This window comes from Ascidia mentula, chromosome 3, assembly GCF_947561715.1.
Source record: "Ascidia mentula chromosome 3, kaAscMent1.1, whole genome shotgun sequence".
NCBI lineage: Eukaryota > Metazoa > Chordata > Ascidiacea > Phlebobranchia > Ascidiidae > Ascidia > Ascidia mentula.
In genome coordinates, this window is record NC_138568.1 from 11,658,414 (window position 1) to 11,685,240 (window position 26,827).

General features: G+C 36.9%; 4 protein-coding genes across 6 annotated transcripts; 2 read left to right on the top strand and 2 right to left on the bottom strand.

Annotated features, from left to right (window-relative positions):
* Positions 1-2: 2 nt before the first annotated feature.
* LOC145894319 (endosome/lysosome-associated apoptosis and autophagy regulator family member 2-like) lies at positions 3-7,714 on the bottom strand. Its single transcript, XM_082982866.1, has 21 exons — positions 7,445-7,714; positions 7,264-7,390; positions 6,518-6,713; positions 6,222-6,369; positions 6,053-6,139; positions 5,802-5,910; positions 5,500-5,741; positions 5,259-5,436; positions 4,457-4,584; positions 4,201-4,380; positions 4,005-4,136; positions 3,843-3,939; positions 3,564-3,748; positions 3,386-3,508; positions 3,106-3,223; positions 2,898-3,042; positions 2,670-2,777; positions 2,148-2,274; positions 1,878-2,059; positions 1,504-1,669; positions 3-833 (listed from the first exon to the last, which is right to left on the bottom strand). Exons 1-21 carry the CDS (start codon positions 7,526-7,528, stop codon positions 780-782), a joined length of 2,916 nt encoding a protein of 971 aa, XP_082838992.1. The 5' UTR covers positions 7,529-7,714; the 3' UTR covers positions 3-779.
* Positions 7,715-8,219: 505 nt separating this feature from the next.
* Positions 8,220-9,855, top strand: LOC145894840 (uncharacterized). The gene is made up of 2 exons (XM_082983500.1): positions 8,220-8,522; positions 8,613-9,855. Exons 1-2 carry the CDS (start codon positions 8,456-8,458, stop codon positions 9,746-9,748), a joined length of 1,203 nt encoding a protein of 400 aa, XP_082839626.1. The 5' UTR covers positions 8,220-8,455; the 3' UTR covers positions 9,749-9,855.
* Positions 9,856-10,045: 190 nt separating this feature from the next.
* On the bottom strand, positions 10,046-12,624 carry LOC145895057 (uncharacterized). The gene is made up of 3 exons (XM_082983804.1): positions 12,479-12,624; positions 12,242-12,328; positions 10,046-12,157 (listed from the first exon to the last, which is right to left on the bottom strand). Exons 1-3 carry the CDS (start codon positions 12,543-12,545, stop codon positions 10,353-10,355), a joined length of 1,959 nt encoding a protein of 652 aa, XP_082839930.1. The 5' UTR covers positions 12,546-12,624; the 3' UTR covers positions 10,046-10,352.
* A 5,907-nt stretch (positions 12,625-18,531) lies between these two features.
* Positions 18,532-26,173, top strand: LOC145894149 (phosphatidylinositol-binding clathrin assembly protein LAP-like). Of its 3 annotated transcripts, XM_082982623.1 has the most exons (17): positions 18,532-19,125; positions 20,676-20,819; positions 21,154-21,296; positions 21,427-21,502; positions 21,775-21,877; positions 22,137-22,233; positions 22,673-22,784; positions 23,217-23,365; positions 23,440-23,510; positions 23,682-23,754; positions 23,915-24,046; positions 24,170-24,284; positions 24,338-24,409; positions 24,465-24,630; positions 24,693-24,825; positions 24,901-25,014; positions 25,091-26,171. In XM_082982623.1, the coding sequence occupies exons 2-17, from the start codon at positions 20,690-20,692 to the stop codon at positions 25,094-25,096; spliced, it is 1,692 nt and encodes a 563-aa protein (XP_082838749.1). In that variant the 5' UTR covers positions 18,532-19,125; positions 20,676-20,689; the 3' UTR covers positions 25,097-26,171. The 3 variants fall into 3 exon arrangements, with proteins under 3 accessions (XP_082838749.1, XP_082838750.1, XP_082838748.1); XM_082982624.1 differs by having other exon boundaries at positions 18,532-20,819; positions 24,468-24,630; positions 25,091-26,173; XM_082982622.1 differs by having other exon boundaries at positions 18,532-20,819.
* The last annotated feature ends 654 nt before the right edge of the window (positions 26,174-26,827 follow it).

Consider the following 26,827-nt stretch of genomic DNA (forward strand, 5'->3'; position numbering starts at 1 on the left):
ATTTAAGTGGATTTGTCTATCAGCTAAATTTACCTTTTAAAAAGTGGCTGCGTCGTAAGGACATGTGTAGTGCTCAGCGCTCTGTAGCCGTCATCAAACGCACTTTACTTTTATATGCTTTCGCGCTTTACCTAATCTTGCCCAAAACGTTTCAAATACTTCCTAATTACTGCACGTTGTCACACCTAAATGTAGTTTACTCAAGATAAACTTGTTTGCATTGAGTAAAGTTTGTCAAACCTTCTGCGTTTTTTTTATCAAATCAAAAAATATAAAATAAAAAAACTGAATTTAAATTTGGCAGTAAACTGTGGCGTGCAAAATAACGGTTGAAAAAATTCGGATACAGGGGATTGTAAGTAACAGTTGACAACAGGTAACAGAGCTTTCATAACTTAAAAAAGCACCACTAACAGTTAACAAAAAACTATGCCTTAAAAAAATTAACGAACAAACAGTTCTTCAAAATACAGACAGTAAAACTAAACAAGATAGCAAGATTAAAACAGATCATAAATGACACAATAGATGTTGATTACTGCAGTAAACTTTCACAACTGTCAACGATTTTAACAATATGAAGATTACAATGAAACGCATTTTGAAGATTATCATAGTGCATGTTGAAAAATTATATTGATATTTATCAAGCACTGTGCAAGTTGCATACATTTAGTTGGTCCTTTAATGAGGTTACAAACAGAAAACGATAGAAACAATTAACCACAAAGTTGTGTTGAAGCTTATGCAAGAAATATGGCTATGTTTTTATCAGAATCTTAGACACCACTTGTCATAGGTTGCAGATGAACACTTTCATAATTTGCAGTTTTCTAAAAGTAGAGTTTAGTGATTTTTCTTGTGTGCATTAACATTTTGTTGGTGGTACCAACCTTTTACACTAATCAACATGTCACTATAAAAAAACAACATGTCACTTTCTCATGCTGCATGTCACTTTCTTATGCTAATCAACAACTGCTATAACTTCCACACGATGTTTTATAGTTTATCCCAAACAATTTTACATATTAGCTAAAAAAAAAAGACAAAAAGCAACACATTCTTAGTTTCCTATTGTGTGCAAAATTGGTTGATTGATCAGAAACCTCAATCAATTTAACAACTGAAGTGAACAAAACAGTGTAGGAGACTTCCACATGTTTTTCAATAATTTTGACAATTGTCACATTTCATTTAAAAAAACTGTTTTATAAACATCGACAGACATGTTAAAGCAAACTACTGCAGTCAACCACATAACAATGTATTTTAAGCACTTGCTGTACAAGTCCTGAGAACAACAAGGCCGAAAATATAAAGGAAAAAAAAATATTAAAAAATTGTTTTCTAATTTTTAAGTCTGGTTGTAGTTGTGCTGGGACAGAAAAAGTCGGTGGACTAAACTGGGAGAGAAATAATATTTAAACATGATTTCTTGTTTAGGCACAAAAGCTAAAAAAAGTAGTAACTAAAAAAACGTGGATGAAATGTAATGATTACCTTCCCTAAAATTCTGGATTTCTTTTTCTGGAAGATGACTTCATCACTTTGCCCATCATATTCAGAGTCTGTGTCACTTAAAGCACAACTATCAGCTGCTGGCAGTTCCCCTTCATTTTTGCCGTTTTTGCTGTTTACCACTAGTTTGTGATACTTGTACTCCAACCTGAAAAGCATATCAGTAAACTTCATGAACTGGTATTCTCCAGGGGTGGATCCAGGATTTTTCTATGGGGGGATAGCCAGGTGCCAGACAAATAAGTCTCCATCACCCCTCCTGGACCTGTCCCTGATTTATCCTTATAACCTTATATAGAACTTCTTTAGGATTACATTAATCAACAAAAGGTTTATAACGAAAGAATGAAGTTTACTTTTTACTCTTCTTCCAATATCGACATGTCACTGTGAGCATAACTAACAAAAGCAACATGATGAAAAAACTGCCAACTTCAATATACAATGTGAAATCACTGCATGGTTCAGAAATCTCAACAGGCAGCAAAACACCATCTTTGCATAGTTTTGGGTAATTTTTCCAGCGATACTTAGTAACCTAAGAAAGGTAAACATGCAGTATGTGAACTACAAAAAATACTTCAGTGCATATTATTCGATAATCAGCATTTGCAAAAAGTGATAACCTTTTTCCCCTGAACACATGATCCAGTTATAGCTTCATAGTCTTTCTCTTTACATATAGGGCAAGCATAAACACTTCTCCACAAAAATTTAAATGTACATCCATCACAAGTGCCATCAGGACAGTTTCTAAACAAAGACATATGTACACTTTCCTGAACACATCGCTTTTTGTCATGGGCAGACCCGAAAGTGGGCCTAATGTTGGGTTATTTTGTTTTTGTTGTGTTTTTTTTAATTAATTTAATTTTTTATTGATATTCTGTTTTGAGACAGAAACTGAAGATGCCAATAAGCGAAATTAATATTTCTTTAATAAAGCTCTTATACTAGTGTGATCGTCTTTTACTAATTTTGGAGCTCTAGAAATGTTCTTTCCCAAACATTACAGTACTTTGCACAAAACATTAACAAATAATATAACATTTAAAAACCTTTTTTATTTTGAAGAAAAATATTATACTAACAATAAATATTATTACAGAAGGTTACATATAATAAGGTGTGTTTTTTTTTTACTCAACTGTGGCATTTGTATTTTTCCACCATAGTTGTCCATCAAAGGATCACACCGAAGATAAACATATGAGTGCCGACCTTTGCTACACTCCTTGCTCCCTTCTTCAAAGTGGCTAAAATAAAATAAAATGATCCAACAACAGCACAGCGCAATTGATTAGACTAAATCCAAGGTGCAACTATCCATAGTAAAGGCAGCTCTCATTTAAACTTCACATTCATGTGCAAATTACCTCATATGATACACAACATCAGCCAACTTAACTCCAACATCATTTTCAAATGGACTTTGGTTGACAGACTGGTTATCAGCTTGATATACTTCAACTAATGTATCAGCAACAACAGTTGGTTGAGAATGTACCAAAACATGGTCTCCTGTTTACAAATTTTCCATTAAGTCAGATGTATAACATAAGTTTTAAGCATAAAAGCATTAACCATTATTGTTTTGCATTACTGTAGCTGTTGATCGGCATATCATGCCTTGCACTGATTCACCAGAAGCTTCCCTCATTGAAAGTGTTACATTGTCTACACACTTTGCAAAACCAACTCCCTAAATAAACATCGCTTTTAGGTCGATCAGCGTTGAGCTTGGAGGTTGGTAGTTTTAAGAGGATATAATTGTAATAATCCTAGTCTATGCAGTTGAGGTTTTTAAAACACTGAATACACTTACTTAACAAAGAACACATATAAGTTTTGTATGAAAACGAACCTGATTCATACAAATGTTCAGCTGGTAGACATGATTATATTTTCTCCCACTACTTGTAAAACTAGGCATAGTAGCAGCAGTAAATGATGAAGACAAGTTCATAAAATTATACTCCACACCATTCTACAAATATATGTGTTTAACGAGTATGCAAAAGAAACAAAATACAAATGTTTACCTTCGGCGAAATAAAAGAACACTTATTCAAGCATTTTACTTTGTCAATGCGGCTTAATGTGCCTCGTCCACAATTTTTACAACCAGTCTTATCCTTATTCAGATGTGTGTCATCAGGACATGCAATACACTGGCGAGTTGTTGTATTTGCATATGATCCAGCAGGACAGGGTATGCATTTTTCATCTGAACAATGATTAAAACATTTTACCACTATTTTTTTAATACAAAAAACATAAACTTGGAATCAAACAAAATATTCTTTAATATGACAGCTTACTTGACTGTCCAAGAGCACAAGATTGACAGACATCAGCTGATCCATCAACAGTGTTAGTAACATTTACTACAAAGAGTCTTGCTGCATCTGTGAAACCCTTTAAGAAACAGTATGTAATAAAACAACACTACTTATAGATTATGACATAACTTATATATATACCAGTTTACTTCTTTGGAATGCCCAGGTAACAGACAGTGGACCCCTGTGGTATGAGTTGGTGTATGTATATGTTTGACGTGAATGACTTCCCCTCCAACTGTCAATCACAACTGTTCCTTTGTTGGGAATATCCTGTTAATGCATAGAAGTTATACCAGTAAAGCATTTTTCTAAAGTAACAATTTTAAATGATGACCTTCATGAAATAGAGTTGACATTGTCCGACACAGTCCATGGCAAAAACAAATGTCACTTTTCCAACTTCATTCTGGAAATTAGTTTCAAAAAAACCACCAATATGTAGCACTAATATCAAATAAGCATCATTTGATTTTGAAGCAACAGTTCTGATTTGGTCCCCAACTGCAATCCAACCCTAAAAAATTATGATAGAGGCATTATGCTTTTACAACAAGTATAAATCATAGGTCTCACTGACAAAAGGGTATTACTTTTTTTATGCTGCAGTCTCGGGTGTCAAAACTAATACATGATGTTTTCATGTTGGAAGGCATTTCATCCCACCAGTTATACCAGTAACCATAATGGGGAGCAGTATTGGCAGGACATAACTTGCAGGCTGAAAGAGTAAATTGTCAGTTGGGCCAATCCAGCAATATATTGGTTTATTCCCAACAAAGTATATTGTGAATTTTACAAAATCATGTATATACACAAAACAATTTCAAATTGCAGGGTTACATTCTGCAATCAACTACATTTAAATGGAGATACACCCTAATTTGAAAAATGTAGTACAAGAAAAAAACATGTTTCAATGTTTGGTCATAACCAAGACCTAAAAAAAAAAAAGTAAACAGTTAGTTTATAGTAAACTAATTAACACATTACACAAAAATTAGTGCCAGTAACCTATTGACAGCAGTTTAACTTCCATTGTATGTTTGTTTTAATGTTGCCAAACCCAAAGTTTACTTGACAGTACTGACACATTGGGGCCTTGTCAATGCATGATTGCAGCTGTTGTTGATTTTGTAGCGTAATTAGCATGGTTTAATATTAAACAAGCTGATTTCTATATCAACAGGCCAAAATAATTTTTGTAGGTAATTAGCATGCTTTTATAAGCTGCTGAAATGATTACCAACACAGAATCTGTCAAATCTTATCAAACCATGGTCACCACATCCTGGCACTCAACCGTTTTACCCGATCAATAAACCTGGCATCCAAAGTGTTTTCTTTTTTTGGTATCAGGCAAATAAAATTTTTAATATCTTGCAAGACAGTTACCTGATGCACCATCAGAGTAATAGTTTTTCTCACAAAGGACACACTTATTATTTGTGTAGGAAAACCCTGCATTACATGGAGCACAAGGTTTTTTTTGGCCAGAATCTGGTAGAGGTGCTGATGATGGCAACGAATCAAGACACACTTTTGGTTCAATCCACTTGTACATAATTTTGGTCTGGACAAAACAAAACACAAAATTTATAAAACCTGCAATTTCATAGCAGAATAAAACACGAACTGTTTTGTTTTCGCTGCACTTTGAATGAGTGGCAAAGTAATCTTTCTCTGTGCAAGGTGGTCTTTTCAAGCAACTTTCAGAACCTGGGGGTGCATATTCTGTATTTTTGTCGCATGATTGACAAGATTCTGCTCCTTTAGCACTCATCGTATTTACTGGACACAGATCACACCACTGTGAGGCATTTGAAGAAGCAAAGAAACCAGAATGGCATTTTTGACAAGTGGTTGTATAAGATACACCTACACAATGTTTTTGCTTCATTTAGAAAAATTTTAAAAGGCTGTTTAAATAAACTTGACCTGTTATTTGAACATCCTTAATCTTAACTGGATCAAGTGTCTTTTTATTCCCAACCATGATACCAGTTGTTTTCCAGTACAAAACATTTGGTCCAGAAGTTAACTTTACCTACAATAAAAGCACAACACCAATAATGCTTCTTTTCAGGTACATATTGCTGAATAAAATAAACTATCTGACAACATTGCTGAATTTTACAAATTAACTTTATCAAATGACAGACAAAAATCTAAAAATACAATAAGCCTACCTTCCATGACTTCCACTTAGTTCCAGTATTGTTTAAAAACACATTTTTTGTTTTATCATGAGAGGTTTGGCACTGACCATTTTGGACCTAAACATATATATATACATGGTAACCAAAGCAAAATAACAGTACAAACACTTTCTAAAAACAAAAATTATAATATGCTTACATAGAAATGAAACACCATATCGCTGTCTGGATGTTGATACTTAAATTCAACAAAGCCATCCTGTTTAAGATTCACAGAATAACTCAAAGAACTTGTACAATCATCATCATTTGACTGCACGTATTGGCCTGCAGGTTTCCACAATGATCTGATCAAAGTAATAATTTAATTTAAAATATATTGAACATATACCGTTCTATATGCAGAACAGAACAAAATCAATAAATAACATACATTGGGGTGAGGCTACAATTTTAATAAAAATTATTGGGACTTTGCACAGTGATAAAACTAACCCATTGCAGTTGTTAACTTTGGTAAGGTATCCATACTGAGCAAACGTAACAGACTCTGCATAAACTTCAAACTTTTCAGGCATGAAATTCCAGTCATCAAACCGAACACCACTGCCCAATGAATATGTTCCAGGAGGGCAGGCTTTGCATTGCTGTGTTTCAAGCTCCAAATAATAGCCAGCCCGACATGAAAATCCTGTAAAAAGTGTAATTAGGGGCAACTATTTAAATATCTTTGTGCTAGTAAAATCATCCATACTGTCTTCATATTAACTTTTTGTAGAAGCTGTTCCAGATAATATTTTTATTTTTATCCATAAAAATTAGTTTGTTCTACCTACATAGAATATATGTTCAATTTCTTGATAGTAATAGACCAGGGGTGTTTAATGGGCAGCATGGAGCATGATTTTATGCAGACTGCTACAAAAACTCCTGTTTATTAGTTTCTTGACAGCAACATATATTCATTGATTTTTGTATAAATACTTGTTATATACATCATTGTATGTATATTTCGAGAATAACAATTGAACTATCAGTGGTAACCTAGTGATGCACATAAAAAGTATCAACTTGTTTCACAGACAAATTTACAACGATACTCTTTTTCCTGTCACTGCAACAGGGGAAAAGCCAGTATGATATTGAAATAAAAAATTGGTAAAACTTCAAAATAGAGGCATAGAATGTAGTTGGAAACCAGCGCCTTAGTGTAAAGCATCTTAAATCCAAAAGCAACAAACCACATGCTTTTCCCCTTCTTGGAGGTGCAGGAGTTACAAGTTGGCAAAGATCTGGTTGTCGTGGAATCTGAACTTGCCATCTTTCTCCACTCTCATCACACTCAGTATAAGTGTACACCAAGTCGGTCTTTTAAAAGAGCGAATAAAAAAATCCAAATTAACATAGTTAATGAATACACACCTCAGTGCATGATTTCAGTTGAGCATCAACAGGTAAGCAGACTCTCAACAACCAGATAAGTGCAACACATGTATTTGCCTTCATAATAGACTTTCTCCTATAATTTTAACAATCTACGATGTGCCTTTAATAGAGTTTTTTTAATTATTTGCTGTACATATGATTCCTATTAAGTAAAGTAAAACAATGCAAATTTTGCAGCCACTGTATGGGACCATAAAGAGACTCGTAATGCAAGCGACTATTGATAAGCTATGAATGGTACTTAACTCATGTTTTGTTTGTGTTGGAAGACTTGCAAATTTTAACGAATGATGAAATACGTTGGCTCCCTTGCGTTGAAGAGCGCTGGTTACAGAAATACTTTTGGCTTTGCAAATTAAACTATGGGTCGCGACGCAATTTGGGCTTGGGGTCACCAACAAATGTAATTTTTAGGTCTAGCAAAAAAAACAGTCATGCTTTTAGTTGTTTACTACGGTGGCCCACAAGTGCCACCGCGAAATATTAACGATGCGCGAAATATATTTTCACTGCGCAAAATATATTTCGACTGCGCGAAATATTTTAAGACTGCGTGAAATATATTTTCACTGCGCGAAATATGTTTTCACCGCGCGAAATATATTTTCACTTCGCGAAATATATTTTCACTGCGCGAAATATATTTCGAGATCGCGAAATATATTTCGACCGCTACAAATAAAATTTCGTAACATCGCGAAATATATTTTCACTGCGCGAAATATATTTACATCGCGCGAAATATATTTACATCGCGCGAAATATATTTACATCGCGCGAAATATATTTACATCGCGCGAAATATATTTACATCGCGCGAAATATATTTACATCGCGCGAAATATATTTCTTGTGACGCAAAATGTAGTGACTGGCCAGGTTCTCGTTGATTTCACTCCGTTCGTATTTTTGCACGACGGGTGACCGACTATATCAGCTAAGTAAGCATTTACCTACTCCAGTTGTTGGCAGGGACTGTTCAATTGAATGAATTGTTTAAATTGTGATCACTATGTGGGACTTGATCATTCATTTTGTACCCATTGTGGCCATGGTAAGTGTGTTTGTATTGTGTATTTCCAGTTGGCCTACATTCATTGCAATTTTGTTATTTCGGTTTGGACAATACAATTTTTCCTTGCAGGGACCACCTTTGATGAAACACACCTCATCACCCACTACTTTCAACTAGGATATGAACACTCTGAAATTTTGCATTTGTTGCAAAATTACCACAATGTAACTTTCAGTTTGAGAACCTTGAAAAGACGCTTACAAGAAATGGGGCTGCATAGACGTGGTGCTTGGCAAAAAGATCCGAATATTATAAATGATGCTGAAAAACGAATCAAAGAAATTTTAGAAGGTCCATCTTCATGTGGGGGGTACCGTTCTGTGTGGCATGGTTTGGAGATGGAGGGTTTGAGAGTTCCAAGATCCTTTGTTGCAGAAGTTTTGAATAAAATTGATCCTGATGGCTGTGAACTCAGGAGGGGCCATCGTCTGAAGCGCAGAGAGTATAACAATCCAGGGCCTAATTATGCCTGGCATATAGATGGTTATGATAAATTAAAGCCATTTGGTTTTTCCATACATGCAGCCATTGATGGTTTTAGTCGTAAGGTCCTATGGCTTCATGTTATACGCTCCAATAAATGCCCACACACTATAGCTTCCATGTACCTTAGAACTGTTTCACATGTACAAGGTTGTCCAGTGCAAATTGTGTCTGATTTGGGCACAGAAAATGGGATATTGGCAGCAGCACAGTGCTTTTTCAGAAACAGTATCAATGCACATCGATACGTTCCTTCACCAAGGAATCAGAGAATTGAAAGTTGGTGGTCAACATTGTGCAAGTTTCGTACTTCTTGGTGGCGAAACTTTTTTGGTGATCTCGAGTTTAAAGGTGTTGTTGATTATTCACTTCCTTTAAGCAAGGAGTGTGTGTGGTATTGCTTCTCCAAAGTTCTACAAAGTGACTTAAATTTTGTAATGGATCACTGGAATAGTCATCGAATACGAAAATCAAGACACAATGTTATAGCTGGTCGCCCAAATTTACTTTACTTAATGCCAGAAAGGTATGGTGGAAGAGCAGACATGATAAATGCAGTCTCACAAGAGAAATTTCAAGTGGTGTGCAATGATATTTCCCCACCCGAAGAAGTGAACGAATATGAGGAATATTTTGACTATGTTCGAACTGAACTTGGATTTGTCTCTTGTGCAGAAGCACTGGCAATGTACAAAGGGATAATGGAGGTTGCAAAAGAATAAAAAGTCAAAGTACACAGCCATTTATGCATGTTTGTACTTCAGTATATTGAACTTTGTTGTTAGTGCAAGTATGTTAATTGTCAAATTACATCAACAAACACAGGCAACTTTGTGAAAAATTGTTTTTTTACTCACTGATTAACAATCAGCGTACTGCACTACTAGAATCTAAAAGAGGTGGTTTGTAAATGCTAGGATACAAATCGAATTTTTTTCCCATTGTATTGCGAACAGATGATGGAATAGAAAAGTGTGAAAGACAGCATGCAGTGTAAATGAAGAAAAGTGAGTGCATAAATGTACAGTGGCAAGTAGCAGTGGCACAAAAATCTCACAATTATGCAGCAGTACCTCAAAAATGCAATAGTAAGTGTCAGGTAAAAACAATTTTGGTATAAAAGGATGAAATACGTTTCACCAAAACAAACAGGAGGCAGTTGAATAAAAAAATAAAACACTAATTTTGCTTCGACAATGCTGACGGTCACGAACACAATAGTGAGAACGTAAAAAATATAAATTGCTGTTTTGCCATATAACACTTGAAACATGCAATGAAGTGACAACTACTTATGAATATAAACAATGAAATAGAATAATTTTTTCAATGTAAACCAAATGCCTGGCCATTGGACATTGCTGTAATAAAGATGGATTTGAAATCTTGAAGTTCTTCCATATGTTTTGTAGGGAGCGTAATTGTTTTCGCACATGCGCCAACAACAGGAAAACAGATGGTGTGGTTTGGGTTGTTGCTCATGCAGTCATGATTAAATTCCACAGATATGGACAAACTGTCACCAAATATTGGCCTATGTTTTTGGCCTGTTAGCCAACCTAGCACACCAGCTGGAGTACAATCAGCTGCTGCAGTCATTGTCTCTCCAATATTTTCTACATTGACTTCATTTTCACTGTTAGTACAGCAGTAAGCCAAAACCTCTTCTGTGGGGGCCCGAATACAGTTATCCTCAATATAGTTCAAGAAATCTTGAAAGTTATCCATTATCTTCTCCTCTACGCACCGCTTTGTGGAATTTTTTGAGGAATATTGCGGTTGCAGTAAACTTGACACATAATTGGCATCAACAGTCAATTTGCCTGGAATGAATAATGGTGCAAAAAGTAAGGCATTATTTTTGACAACATTGAACAAACCAAACAGACTCAGCCCTGAAGCAAACTCTTTGAGGTAGCAAAGCCGCTTATTAGTGATGCTTACCATGATTGTGCGACTAATTTCACTAGCGCTATCAATATTGATTTTGCCTGTGTATCCATTTTCTGTAATTATGTCAGTATGAACAAGTGGGTCAGCACAAACTCTCTGTATCAGTTGAACTTCATTCTCAGTAAAGTGTTGGTCAAGATTTAGTTTGGTTATATCAACTGAATCCATGTTAGCAAGAATTGTGAACACATTTGGGTGTAAGCAATGTGGAGCAGGCCCACCTTGCACCAAACTTGCAGCTATTATTTCACCACATGCTTTGAAATGTCCATTTTGGACATGAAGCATTGAGTCAACTGGGGCACCATCAGGAAAGAATTGTTCACAAATACTTTGCAAAACAAGACTAAAGAACTCCTTAGCCATTGCACCAGAATCAATCCCTGTCTCACCTTGAAATTGGACAACCAATTTCTTTTCTGCTGATTTCTTTTTGGTTTCTCTTTTCCACAAGTTAAGTTGACGTTGAATATGAGCCCCACGGCGCACACAAATAAACAACTGGTCTAAATCATCAACTTTTTTATGCAACGACTCTAGTGCAGCATTCAAATCATTGAATTTTTTGCCATCATGCCTTTCGAGTTTTGGGGCTAACAAATCACATTGATTGCCAATAATATTGTCCAGTTCACTACAATCAAAGTAATCAGTAAAATCAGGCAATGAACTTTGTAGAATAGAGGGAGATTGTTTTCCATTACCAGAGCATTCAATGTTACTTGAATCATTTGTTTCATCATCTTCACTGTCACATTCAAGTAGATATAACATGATCTTCTTGTAATCTTTACCAATGCTCTCCTTGTATTTGACTAGAGTGAATGGCTCATTTGTTCCAGGCAATACTTCAACAATTCGTCCATCTTTAAAAGCAAGATGGTATACTGCACCATGTCTTTGACTCTTTGGATAAAATTGAAAGTACCGTTCTTTGGCTTTATTCAGTATGGATTGAACACACTCTTTTCTTCCAACATTAATTATAATGGATTGACCCCGAACTGGCTTCAACTTAAAATCTTTCCCTCCATATTCAAGCATGCCTATGTTAATACACACTTCCTCATTTTCATCCTTTTTCGACACTCTTTGCTTCCATTGTGAGCCTTTCATTGCTTTAAATTCACTAAATGGCAAAATTTCTGTTGCACTTTTGCGTTTCATGGATGATGTACCTGTAGATTTTACATGTATTATTAAAGTTTTGTTTTGCAAAGTTAACCAAAGTTGTTCAGCTACAGGTTGTTTGGCATACTAACCATTTATACTGGAATTAACATTTTCCATCACAGAACCCTCATTTTCAGATTTAGACAAAGTAGGATGATTGCTGCCATGGGCTTTCTCTGCAACACAGAATCAATCTAATTATACTTGCACAATATTATTTTACTGGCATATATGTCTGTCTGATATATTAACATTTACAAGAATGTTACCTCAAAACAACAGATTGACAAGCCTGATAAACGACAATTAAAGAATAAACCACTTACCGCGTCCGCAATGTGCACAATACAAGTGTTCTTGAAAAAGTAGCCTTCCACAATTTGTGCAGTACATGATTACAAATAGGGATAAAACACTCAAACTATTTTTCTATTTGAACTTAAATGCACAGACTATAGCATATAGATGTACGTGAAAACTTGAAACAACTAGACTTCCCGCCAGGCATTTCTAATAAAAACTAACAACATATTTCGCGCGAAGAAAATATACACCGCACAGCGCAAATATATTTCGCGCAGTGCAAATATATTTCGCGCAGTAAAAATATATTTCGCGCGGTGAAAATATATGGGTGCCTCTAAAATACCATTGTAGGCATTGTAGGCATCGTAGGCATTGAGCCTAGGCATCGTAAGCATCGTAGGCATCGTAGGCATCGTAGGCATCGTAGGCATCGTAGGCATCGTAGGCATCGTAGGCATCGTAATCGTAAGCATCGTAGGCATCGTAGGCATCGTAGGCATCGTAGGCATCGTATGCATCTTAGGCATCGTAGGCATCGTAGGCATCGTAGGCATCGTAGGCATCGTAGGCATCGTAGGCATCGTAGGCATCGTAGGCATCGTAGGCATCGTAGGCATCGTAGGCATCGTAGGCATCGTAGGCATCGTAGGCATCGTAGGCATCGTAGGCATCGTAGGCATCGTAGGCATCGTAGGCATCGTAGGCATCGTAGGCATCGTAGGCATCGTAGGCATCGTAGGCATCGTAGGCATCGTAGGCATCGTAGGCATCGTAGGCATCGTAGGCATCGTAGGCATCGTAGGCATCGTAGGCATCGTAGGCATCGTAGGCATCGTAGGCATCGTAGGCATCGTAGGCATCGTAGGCATCGTAGGCATCGTAGGCATCGTAGGCATCGTAGGCATCGTAGGCATCGTAGGCATCGTAGGCATCGTAGGCATCGTAGGCATCGTAGGCATCGTAGGCATCGTAGGCATCGTAGGCATCGTAGGCATCGTAGGCATCGTAGGCATCGTAGGCATCGTAGGCATCGTAGGCATCGTAGGCATCGTAGGCATCGTAGGCATCGTAGGCATCGTAGGCATCGTAGGCATCGTAGGCATCGTAGGCATCGTAGGCATCGTAGGCATCGTAGGCATCGTAGGCATCGTAGGCATCGTAGGCATCGTAGGCATCGTAGGCATCGTAGGCATCGTAGGCATCGTAGGCATCGTAGGCATCGTAGGCATCGTAGGCATCGTAGGCATCGTAGGCATCGTAGGCATCGTAGGCATCGTAGGCATCGTAGGCATCGTAGGCATCGTAGGCATCGTAGGCATCGTAGGCATCGTAGGCATCGTAGGCATCGTAGGCATCGTAGGCATCGTAGGCATCGTAGGCATCGTAGGCATCGTAGGCATCGTAGGCATCGTAGGCATCGTAGGCATCGTAGGCATCGTAGGCATCGTAGGCATCGTAGGCATCGTAGGCATCGTAGGCATCGTAGGCATTGTAGGTATTGAGTCTAGGCATTGTACGCATAGAGTCTAGGCATCGTAGGCATTGAGTCTAGGCATTGTACGCATAGAGTCTAGGCATCGTAGGCATTGAGTCTAGGCATTGTACGCATAGAGTCTAGGCATCGTAGGCATTGAGTCTAGGCATTGTACGCATAGAGTCTAGGCATCGTAGGCATTGTAGGCATTGAGTCTAGGCATTGTACGCATAGAGTCTAGGCATCGTAGGCATTGTAGGCATTGAGTCTAGGCATTGTACGCATAGAGTCTAGGCATTGTACGCATAGAGTCTAGGCATTGTACGCATAGAGTCTAGGCATCGTAGGCATTGTAGGCATTGAGTCTAGGCATTGTACGCATAGAGTCTAGGCATTGTACGCATAGAGTCTAGGCATCGTAGGCATTGTAGGCATTGAGTCTAGGCATTGTACGCATAGAGTCTAGGCATCGTAGACATCGTAGGCATTGTAGGCATTGTAGGTATTGAGTCTAGGCATTGTACGCATAGAGTCTTATAGGCATCGTAGGCATTGTAGGCATTGAGCCTAGGCATTGTACGCGTAGAGTCTTATAGGCATCGTAGGCATTGAGCCAAGGCATTGTACGCGTAGAGTCTAGGCATCGTAGGCATTGAGCCTAGGCATTGAGCCAAGGCATTGTACGCGTAGAGTCTAGGCATCGTAGGCATTGAGCCTAGGCATTGTACGCATAGAGTCCAATGCCTAGACTCAATGCCTACAATGCTTACGATGCCTAGACTCTATGCGTACAATGCCTACGATGCCTACGATGCCTACGATGCCTACGATGCCTACGATGCCTACGATGCCTACGATGCCTACGATGCCTACGATGCCTACGATGCCTACGATGCCTACGATGCCTACGATGCCTACGATGCCTACGATGCCTACGATGCCTACGATGCCTACGATGCCTACGATGCCTACGATGCCTACGATGCCTACGATGCCTACGATGCCTACGATGCCTACGATGCCTACGATGCCTACGATGCCTACGATGCCTACGATGCCTACGATGCCTACGATGCCTACGATGCCTACGATGCCTACGATGCCTACGATGCCTACGATGCTTACAATGCCTAGGCTCAATGCCTACGATGCCTACGATGCCTACGATGCCTACGATGCCTACGATGCCTACGATGCCTACGATGCCTACGATGCCTACGATGCCTACGATGCCTACGATGCCTACGATGCCTACGATGCCTACGATGCCTACGATGCCTACGATGCCTACGATGCCTACGATGCCTACGATGCCTACGATGCCTACGATGCCTACGATGCCTACGATGCCTACGATGCCTACGATGCCTACGATGCCTACGATGCCTACGATGCCTACGATGCCTACGATGCCTACGATGCCTACGATGCCTACGATGCCTACGATGCCTACGATGCCTACGATGCCTACGATGCCTACGATGCCTACGATGCCTACGATGCCTACGATGCCTACGATGCCTACGATGCCTACGATGCCTACGATGCCTACGATGCCTACGATGCCTACGATGCCTACGATGCCTACGATGCCTACGATGCCTACGATGCCTACGATGCCTACGATGCCTACGATGCCTACGATGCCTACGATGCCTACGATGCCTACGATGCCTACGATGCCTACGATGCCTACGATGCCTACGATGCCTACGATGCCTACGATGCCTACGATGCCTACGATGCCTACGATGCCTACGATGCCTACGATGCCTACGATGCCTACGATGCCTACGATGCCTACGATGCCTACGATGCCTACGATGCCTACGATGCCTACGATGCCTACGATGCCTACGATGCCCACGATGCCTACGATGCCTACAATGGGTTTTTAGAGGGACCGAAAATATATTTCGCGCAGTCAAAATATATTTCGCGCGGTGAAAATATATTTCGCGCAGTGCAAATATATTTCGCGCAGTCAAAATATATTTCGCGCGGTGAAAATATATTTCGCGCAGTGCAAATATATTTCGCGCAGTCAAAATATATTTCGCGCGGTGAAAAAATATTTCGCGCAGTGCAAATATATTTCGCGATCTCGAAATATATTTTGCGCGGTGAAAATATATTTCACGCAGTCTTAAAATATTTCGCGCAGTGAAAATATATTTCGCGCAGTCTCAAAATATTTCGCGCAGTGAAAATATATTTCGCGCTTCGTTAATATTTCGCGGTGGCACTTGTGGGCCACCGTAGTTTACTAGAGGTCGCAAAAACTATTTCTTTTTTGTCGCACAAAAATTATTGAGAACCACGCAATCTATAGAAATAGCATTAGCTCTATCTTTCGACACGTCACACAATCTATGTAAATAGAGGCATAGTATAGAGTATACTATGCTAGAAGCAACGCAATCTACCCCTGAGGTTTATAAGATGATTTGGTATGCGTAATCAAGATTTTCGAAAAATTTATGTGTTAAGCTAATGTCAACAACAATCCTCCGAAAAATACTGGCCAGCGGGATAAACTGTTTTTTTTGGCCTGCGACAAAACAAAGTTGGACCAGTAAGACGACTGTCGACAAAACTTCAAACGGACATCTTTCGCCAAAAGTTGCAGAGATTGGTACGAAATTTTAGAAAATATTAAAATCATGACCCTAATTACGAGCTAACAGCTAAGTGTTAAAATTCTAGAAAGTGTGGCAGCTTGTGGAGCAATACAGAACAAACATGTCAATGAGCAGCGCGTTGGTTATTAGCATACTCAGCACTTATATCAGTGTTTCCCAACCGGTGGTTCGCGTACCACTGGTGGTACACGTCGGCATTGCAGGTGGTACGCGAGCACCTTATAGTAATTTCGGGTATGGTTCGAATTTGAAAAATCTTAAATGATCTTAAAATATTCGTTACTTAATCCGCTTGGTTAGTTTGTATCACTCAACCAGGTGGTACGCGTCGAAATTGTTTTACCTCAAAGTGGTACCCAACCACAACAAGTTTATTTGTAATTTTACTTTATACCTACAGTCTTCGTGCTGACATCAATATACCGCAGACCGGACGTTCAGAGTCTCTACATGAAGAGGTTTTTGCGACTGCTGCTGGTCCCAAAAGATTGGACTATATGCACTGTAAACCCTAAAGTGATGCTGTTTGACGAGAAGCTCCGCCACGATGGGTGAGGAAATGGAGGAACAGTTATCCAAACGTATAATAGGCAGCAACAAATTATTTAATAGTCAGTCCTGATAATTCAACTGCCGGGAAAAAAGCAGGATTGCGAGATGGTCAAAATACTTGACGGCCTAATTCGGCCAAGCCGCGTTTTATTACTATACCGCCAAAATTCGTCCAAACCAAGTTTCGCTATCACGCTTGTTTAGGAGTGGCCTACAGACAGCCGCATATTATCGTAAATGTATGTTAGCAGCATCCCAAGAAGGCACTTTTATCAACCAGCACTTTTCTCCGAAAATGTTGCATTTCAGATTTCTAGAGATTATATATACGTTTGCTGGCAGTATCTGTTAGCCTGTAGCGACATAATATGTTGTAAAGATGTACCGTCGCGGGCTGTGTTAGTTTCAATGCGTGTTGCCCTTTTCTTGCGATTCTCTCACGTGTCATGTGTCACGTCATTTCGCATCATTGGATTTACTACGAATAAAGAGCAAGCACGCCACAAGCCGTATGTTTTTTTGTACAATGTTGGTAATTTGACTTGGGAAAAGTATTTGCGGAACAGGTTGTGATGAAAAAAGTATTTATTTTTTGTTTTGAAAAATACACAACTATGACGAACGTGACAACGTGATTACAAAAATCCGTTGTCAAACATTCGCTTTGTGCTCCGCGGCGACTTCTGCTGAATAGTTATTGACCTTCCAGTTTTCCGCATGCTAGTGGTACGATCGGATTAAACAAAGCTTTTTAAACGTTTTGCACAGTTTGTTTACTCCCATTGGAAAGGCCCTAATAGCAAAAGAAGCCCAATGAACACAATTTTTAGCTTTAAAACGTAGTGATTTTTATCGTCAATGCTAGGCTCCACCGAAAAAATGGGATTGCCTCCGTTTTGTCCTTTATCACACTCTGATAGGTTTCCTGGTTTATATAGGCTACAGCAGAACAACATTAAATTTCGTTTTCCATCGCGACCGGAACAAAACTAAGGGATACGCTTCGCTTCGTAAACCGGCCTCACAGACATATCACTGATTCCAATCAACCGAACACATGCAGAGATAAATGGCACCATCATAGCGAATTTTCAACACACCATCCATGAAATTTGAACATTAGCCTATATTATTTGACATCTGGTTATTTACTTTCAAACATCATTTAATTTGGCAAAACTATAGGGATAGCGTGATAGACAATTTTATATCTGAATTGTTTGACTATCTTGAATAATAAGACAGCATTTGCATTTGTTAATAGGTCTTGTGTTGCGTTTGTTTATTTGTTTTTGCCTAGTTTACAACAAAATATACAATGCTGATGTGAAATTTACTGAAGACACCGGTTGTCATTTGTGGGTGTTGTACCTGACCGCATATGCCATTGTTTTGCGCTCGCGATCAAAGTCGGGTTTGGGCCTTCGGGTAGAAAGAAAAACTTCGGGCTTGCATTTATGAGCTTGTGATGCAGCTAACGGAATGACGTATTATATTGCATGACGTCAGCTGGCACGATCGACAATTACTACAACATACTTTACCAGCTTGTGAAAAATTAGGCTTGTTGCTAAAACAGTGATCTCATAACCTATTATTACGACTGATGTAATTAAGTTAGCCTATTTATTTTGGATTAATTGCTGCCACATATTTGTTTACATAAAATGTAGAATTGTGTGAAACAAGTAAGACAGCAGTCTGACAGCAAAATATATTTTATGATGGTAAACGGGTGAAGTAGCCTAATAGATTTAAACATGTGGAATATTAGACTATGTTTGTCTTACCAAAACTGCACCAAATCACTACTTTCAATAGCTTAAATTAAAAGTGTTGCTCGCAGTTAAGAAACTTGTTTGAGGTGCAGTATATAGCAATCGTTGTGTCTCTTATATGTTTGTCCATATAACATTTAAGCAAGAAATTTTGAATTTTGTGGAATATCTAATAAGCCTGAAGAAATATGTTGTCTTTTCTCCACATAGAAGCAAAAGAGGTAATAATATTTATTTAGACCTACAAGGTCTCGTCAGTGCAGCTGATGACTGTTGCACTTAACTTGCTGCTACCTAGTTATTTGTGGTCAGCAAATTGTACTAATACAAAAAAAACTGTTCCTGGCTAACTTACCAACTAGTTCAGTGCAACATTTACCAGTTAAATTGATGAGGCCTCAAAAGGCTGAGACAGGGTGTGTCTTACTGTCTGCAGCTCAATGAATATTATGGCTCTTTTGCTTCTATACAATTTAGGTGACACCTGAGCTAATATTTTGGCCATAGGTCGCATTGCTTGGTTAGTCTCTGTTGTTCAGTACCTAGTTATATGTACTCAACGGATTGTCCCACCACAGAGTGTAAGAATCTGTTTCTGACCAGCTTACCAGTTTTTATGTTAATACAAAGTTTGTAAACTCAGAGTTTTGTACTTTAACACTAGGGATTTCTCTACTGGTATTTTACATTTGATGCTGATACCCGATGCTTTTGATGCTTCAAAACTTGTAGTTGTAATAACATGTGGTTGCAGATATGTGTACATGTCTTTGTATTGTCATTTAATGCTAGTGAATTTGGCTGATTATACAAGTCAATTTTATAAGCCTTGAAGAGAGTACCAAACAGTCAATGCATGTTGTTAAAAAGTATTTTTTTTCTCTTTCCCCTGTATTGCCTTATTTTAAAACAGGAAAATTATTATCAGACAAAGGTTTGTCAACTGCGATCTCCTCATTATCACAACCAACTTATCAAAAAGTAAACACTTCAGAGGTTTTTGTGGACAACTCTGCCCAATGGAAACACAAATGCATTCCTTCAATGAATACAAAACTATAACCTTGAAAGTTGTGACTGTCACAATATCAGCATGTTTTGCAATCTTCCCCAACTTGCCAGTCACTAGATTACAAATTGTGGCTTTCATTTAACTTTCTGCAAGCAACACATTATTTTGGTTGTTTTAACCTAAAATATTACTTTCCAGGCTTTTTGTGTCAAAAGTCATGAACAGTCCTACCATTTACTCTTTTTTCAAATACAACAGCAAATTTTTGATAAATAATGTTACTATACTGTTGACAACGTTATGATCTTTAGCATACACTAAAACACACATGCCGTTACTTCTGTCAGATTGCCTTGAAAGGTTTCAATTTTTTGTTGAGTGTACTGTTAATGAGTAATATATAGTCAAAATACTTGTTTTTGAAAAAAAAGGAATCTTTGCGAAAGCACTTAAAGGTCTAAAACAAATTTTGTAGTTTAGCAAGTGTTTAAATGATAATCAAGATAGTTTTACATTCATAAAAATATACCAAACAATTGCATAAAAAAAACACTCAGTTGCACATAGTTTAATCCATAATTTCTGACTTAACATAATCTCGAAAGTAAAGGTTATGAATGAAAATTTACAAATCTATTTTTTCTGTTGTTCTATCGCTCTCAGCAACACAACTTGGTTTATCATGTTGGGTATTATTAGAAGGAAACAGTTTTAGAATATTTCTGCTTATCCCATTTCTGAAAAGAGTATTTTTTTTAGTGTATTGAATAAAAATGGCTGGACAAAGCATTGGTGATAGGATTGTTGCTGCCCAACACACTATAATTGGGTCAGATATGTCAAAAAGTGTTTGTAAAGCAACCACCAGTGAGGTTATGGGACCCAAAAAAAAGCATTTGGATTGTAAGAATGTTGTGTTGTTAGTGATTAAATGTTGCAATAAATATGTTTTTGCAATTCCCATAAGTTAGAAGTTTATTTGTGTAAAATTGTTTGTTTTATCTATATGTTAGTGTATCTGGAGCTACTTATTCATAATAATAAAAGCTTTAATTGTAATGTGATAATTTAGTTTTATCTGTACTTTCTTAATTAAAATAATTTCTATACAACAAAATTGTTGGTATTCACACTGAATAAAGTGGGAAGTAATTGCATGTTACTGCTGCATACATCCATATTCGTGATCTCATAGCAGCAAAACTATTTGAAAGTTTCACCAGTATATTTCTGGCAGATCTGAACTCCCTGACAAATGAACCAAATGTCAGCATTCCAGAGCTTGCAGACATTTTAATAGAGCGGAGCAAACAACCAAAATGGGTTATTGTTTTTAAGTCGTTGATAACTAACCACCATCTAATGTGCTATGGAAATGAGGTAAACTAAATAATCATAAAACGAAACTATGTGCATTGTAAATTATCAAGGTCAACTGTGCAGTACTGTTAGCCTATATTGATTTTTGTAGCTTCTTGTTACTCTGCACTAATTAATATCGTTTTTTCAGAGGTATTTGCAGCACCTTGCATCACGAAACTCACTGTTTCATTTAAATCAGTTTTTAGACAGGACAGGAGTCCAAGGTAAGCATAAACTGTATTTCAAGTATACATCACACATACCTTCACTTGCAATTATTATTTAAATCTAGTTTGTGTCATCAAAGCAAAGCAGCCATGTTTAATGCCCTCGGTGTGGACTATTTTCAATAAAACATTGTTTTAACAAATAATGTAAATTATTTGAGGGCACTCTTTCAATTTAAAATATGAGCAGCAGTATTCCAAAAGATGTCATCGATAAATTGTGTTTTATTTTATGATATGCAATAAACCTAAATCAATTTTATCTTGAGGTTATGATATGTCAACATACATTCGAAGATATTCCAAGTATCTTAATGAAAAGGCAATTTCCTACAGATTAGTTGCCTATGATTTCACACGAGTAAAAAGAGGGTAAGAATTTGTGTCTGACAACAGATGTTCTATTGTACAAATATTACCTTTTTGTGCCAGCTAAGTTTTTCATATTGATGAAAACATAAATCAATGTGTATGTGTGTGTACTAGAGTTTTCAAAAACATTTTTAAGTGAAAATTTAGTTTAATTAAAAAATACAAATCAGAAATATAAGTAAGCGATGGCTGACACAGTACAAGTGCTATATTGATCATTGATTTGAAGTGTAATACAAGTTTGCTCACATTTTTACAGAAAAACTGATGGTGTTGTAAGGCTGTTGGATACAGAGAAGTTGTTGAAAACACTACCAGTTATTCAGCAACAATTAGATGCCTTGTTGGAATTTGATGTAAGTTTAAGACATAGGCATTGTAAAATGTATTTGAAAATCAACAAAAAACAAAATGTGAAAACACAAAAGGCACAATACATATAAAATTTAACAAGATGACTGGACTTGCTAGGTTACTGATTTCTTGAAACTATTTGACGATTTCCATGGATCGCTTGGTGGTCCACCCAACCCCTGGGAACCGCTGACATAGTGTCTATTTCAAAATTGACAATCATTCACAAGATTTTTGTGGTTTTTAGCATCTTCTGTGTTATTATAATTTAGTGTCAAAGTTTTTGTGAAGCAACTTACAAAAAAAGTTTGTTCTATTTATACCACCTGTACTGTCTGCAGCAAAGGAATTTAGGTCACCACAAGATAAACTGGATTGAAATCCTTCAGTTTCTTCTGTTTATGATCCATATTTTTAGTTTGTTTTTTGATGTTTTTTTAGGCAACACCTAATGAACTTTTGAATGGGGTCATAAATGCTGCCTTTATGTTGCTTTTCAAAGACTTGATCAGGTTGTTTGCTTGCTACAATGATGGAGTGATTAACTTGCTTGGTAGGCGGGTTTAAATACTTCAGATGTTTTATTATATGTGTTTTGCTTTTTCATTAAAACACATTTATTTTCTTTTTGCTCCCACCTCCTAGTATACTTTGATGTGTTATGTTTACTAGGCCATTTGCACCACTTAGATGTGGTTCAGTCAATAGAACAAGGTCAGAGTTATGCAAGGTGTGGATTTTAACCTAATAAGAGAAGCATTCTTGACTTTTTTAGGTTGTGGTAATTGTTTCAACAATGGACTGACAGCCACACTAGAAAACATTAGATTTTTAGCTTGTTAACTTAACTGCAACATAAACATTTGCCATACCAGTAAAAAAAGAGCTATTTATTATAAGTATTTTCACCCAAACTCATGATCCAAAATTTAAGCATTAGCAAATTTCTTGCAAATGATATTGTAACAAATAACATGATTTTTAGAAAAATACTTCGAAATGAAAAAGGGACAATGTAAAGAAGCACTGGATTTGTATAAAAAGTTTTTGACAAGAATGAATAAAGTTTCAGAGCTACTGAAAGTTGCTGAGCAGGTCGGAATTGATAAAGGTGATATTCCAGATCTTACAAAGGTGAGGTAGACTTTTTGAACTAGTGCTTTATCTAAATAGCATTTTAACATAACATTTGATTTTGTGTTATGTAGGCACCAAGCAGTCTGTTGGATGCACTTGAGCAACACTTGGCTGCACTAGAAGGAAAAAAAGTTGTTGTTAAGTAAGTGTTTTTGTATTAAAGGTTGTGTCTGTAAATGTGCGATGATGAGTAATATCTGACCATTGTAGCATTCTGGATGAGTTTTTATTTATTTTTGTGGTTATTTTAATAACTTAACTCAAGAAAAGTTTTTTTTTGTTATGACTATATCTCAAACGTTTGTGTACTTAGGCAAGCCACAAAAGATACTGTAATTGAAGAGTTTGGTTCCAGTATTAAAAGCAACGATGAACTTCAGCATTTGGTAAAAACAAAATAAAACTGTTATCCTGGTAATAAAATCTTTCATCAATAGAATAGTCTGCAATAAGTCGGTTTTAAACAACTACTGGACACTTTGCAATATCAGAATGGCATTAGCACTGGTCCCAATGTTCGCCAAAATATTGACCTTTTCATTACAGAATGCAATTGAAGAGGAAGAAAAACGATTAAATGCTTTCAAAAAAAGACATGAGTTTGATGTTCAACAGCAAACACAAGAAAACATCAATGAAACTACTAAACCGAAGGATGAACGCCATACTAATATCGATGTAGGAAAATATAGCATATTTCTGTGAATATTTTTTCTTACCCTGTTCATACCAGTCACAAGTGATGAATTAAGTACAGGTGTGAGTTGTTATTTATTTTACAATTCTGTTTGTTACATGAAGATACTATCTAATTTTGACCTTCTGGACTCCTCTACTTCACACCCTTCTAATCCACAACAAAACAATGGAAATTTGTTTGTCAGCAATCAGCATGCTGGTTTTCAAACAAACAACTGTAAGTATTTGTGTTTTTAAGTACATATTTCAATTTATAAGTGTTTGTTACAGATACACAAAACAGTCAAGTTGGAAATCAAAGTACTAATCTTTTCAATAATTCTCCATTTTCCAATGTTCCTGGTAAGCAATAATAGTTTCCATAGGAATATGTTATTTTGTTAATGCTATTTTTCAGGAGACAATGCCTTTTCATCACCTGCATTATTGATGCCGACTTCATCAGTTTCACAAGCAAACCAGCAGGTTAACCCTATTAATGCTAATCAACAACCAGCAAGCAATTCAAATTTGGAATCTTCACTCGCAAATGTTATGGCAAACTTAACTGTCAGTGGCCAGAGGTATTGGACAACCTTTTCAAAGCACCAACAAATAGGCTAAAAAAGAGTTAAATTTATTCCAGAGCTAATATGGAGTTTCAACCTAGGCCTGAAAGGAAACTAACTGGGGGTAATAGTTTTGTTCCACCTTTTACACCATTGCCAACTTACAACCCAACAATGCACAGCTATGGCGTTCCACCAATGAACCAACAGGTTACATAAGTTAATCACACATTAGTAGAAATCAGAATTGAAGTACATGATCCATTTTGGGTTATTTTATAATAGTATGGAATGGGAGTAAATATGTATCCTAACAATCAAGTAGTGATGCAACCTGGAACTACATTCCAACAAACTCCCCAGCAAACATATAAACCTAACAATCCGTTTGGTTCAATGGTAAGCAGTTATAAATATTACAAAACCTATTTGCATTTAAATATGTCATGGAAACTCATTAAATAAACTTTTTCAGTTTTAGGATGAGTCTTAACTGAATCAAAAACTCCCTAAAAAAATATATCCTGGCCTGCACTCCTGTGAAGTCTTATCTGCTGATCCTAAATTTTAGATATACTGTTCAGATGACCAAATACAGTTTAAACATTTTGCAAAATAATTTTTTGTTGTGAATGTAAATAATAAACTTAAAATTACCTTTTTCGATCTTATGTGTATTGCCTGCTGTATTATTTATAATTGTATCTTTTTTCATTTTTATGATATTGATATGTAAGCCTAAAGTATTGTCATCATATGGTATGTTTTAACATGATTTCCTTCACTGTATAGTCTGAACTAAAATAACATTGAAATAAAAACTACTTCAATGAAAAAGAATATATATTCTTACTGATATCTACAAATGCAGCCTGGTACAAGAAAAAACTATTTGATTATAGTAATTGTGAAGTTGTTTGGAATACAAACTTTTTGCTTCATATCTGCTTGCTTGAATTTCTTTTCTTGTGCTGACAAAACAATTTAAAGTTTTATTTTTAAGAACTTATTGCAATGGATTTAATTTTGTTACACATTTTATTGTTCTGTTCTGAAACAATGTAAGCGTGACTTTACTTTTTATTGTTTCATTTGTTTTGCTGGTGTATTTTGGTTTGTTTCTGTGATTTGTCATGGTGGTTTTATGTTACTAGTGCATATACCATCTTGTATGAATGACATCCAAAACAATAGAAGTATTGTGGACATCATGTAGAAATTTCAATGTCGTTCTCAAATATAAGTGATCATAAAAATGTAATATAAATGTTTAACTTTGTTGGAATATGGTTTATTGTTATTCACACAATGCAACTGTGTATGGTGTTGTGTATATTAGTCCGCACAGCATATACAAATTGGTAATGATTATTCAACGAATGATTGTGATACATGCCAATCAAAAATTTACAGTTTTAAAAACCAGGTTGATTAACAATCTGTAATTTACAATAAGTTGCATCAAAATTTTGAAACAATGCACTCTGTGAGAACAAACAACGTGCAACTAAAGGCCTTATCTCTGTACTTCTATGGAAAAGAGTTTCCTGGTTGTGAAATGCCCAACTCGAACTCCTGCGTAACAGAGTTAATTATATGTAACAATGCAATGGGTGCCAGTGTTTTGGATGAATGAGCGCAAATGAACAGGCTGTTGCCAGAGCGATTTTGGGGCAGTTTTACTATGGTCTCCAGGGTTATTAGTCAGGCAGTAAATTGGTAGAGGGTGCTGTTGAACATGTAGCTGAAAAACTACCAAAATATTCACCGAAATATACTTTAACCGCTTCCCCAGGGGCATTTTGCCTGGCTAAAAAAGCAAAACAAAGTGTAGGTTTGTTTTGTGAAAAAATGAATCTCAGAAAGTACCCTCCATTTGCAACAAAGTTAAGTCACTAACCCTCCTCTGCACAATGCATTCAGAATTAGATGTCTCATAACTGTTTATGGACTTAAAAGTTTGGTGTGCCGCAAATAAATTAAAGGGTGTGTCGCGACCCTAATAAGTTTGAGTAATATGGTCACAGTTGCAACGTTACCAACAATCAGATTCTGTCGAAAACTTGAGTGCAATTATTCGCAATTGAATCCAAATGTTGCTCTGCAACCTCACTGCCGATTTCATGGTACCTAAGTTGCTAACCGTAATTACAGCAGTAAGTTAAAGGAGACGTAGTCGCGGTATTTTTAGCGACTTCGACTTTACGCAACA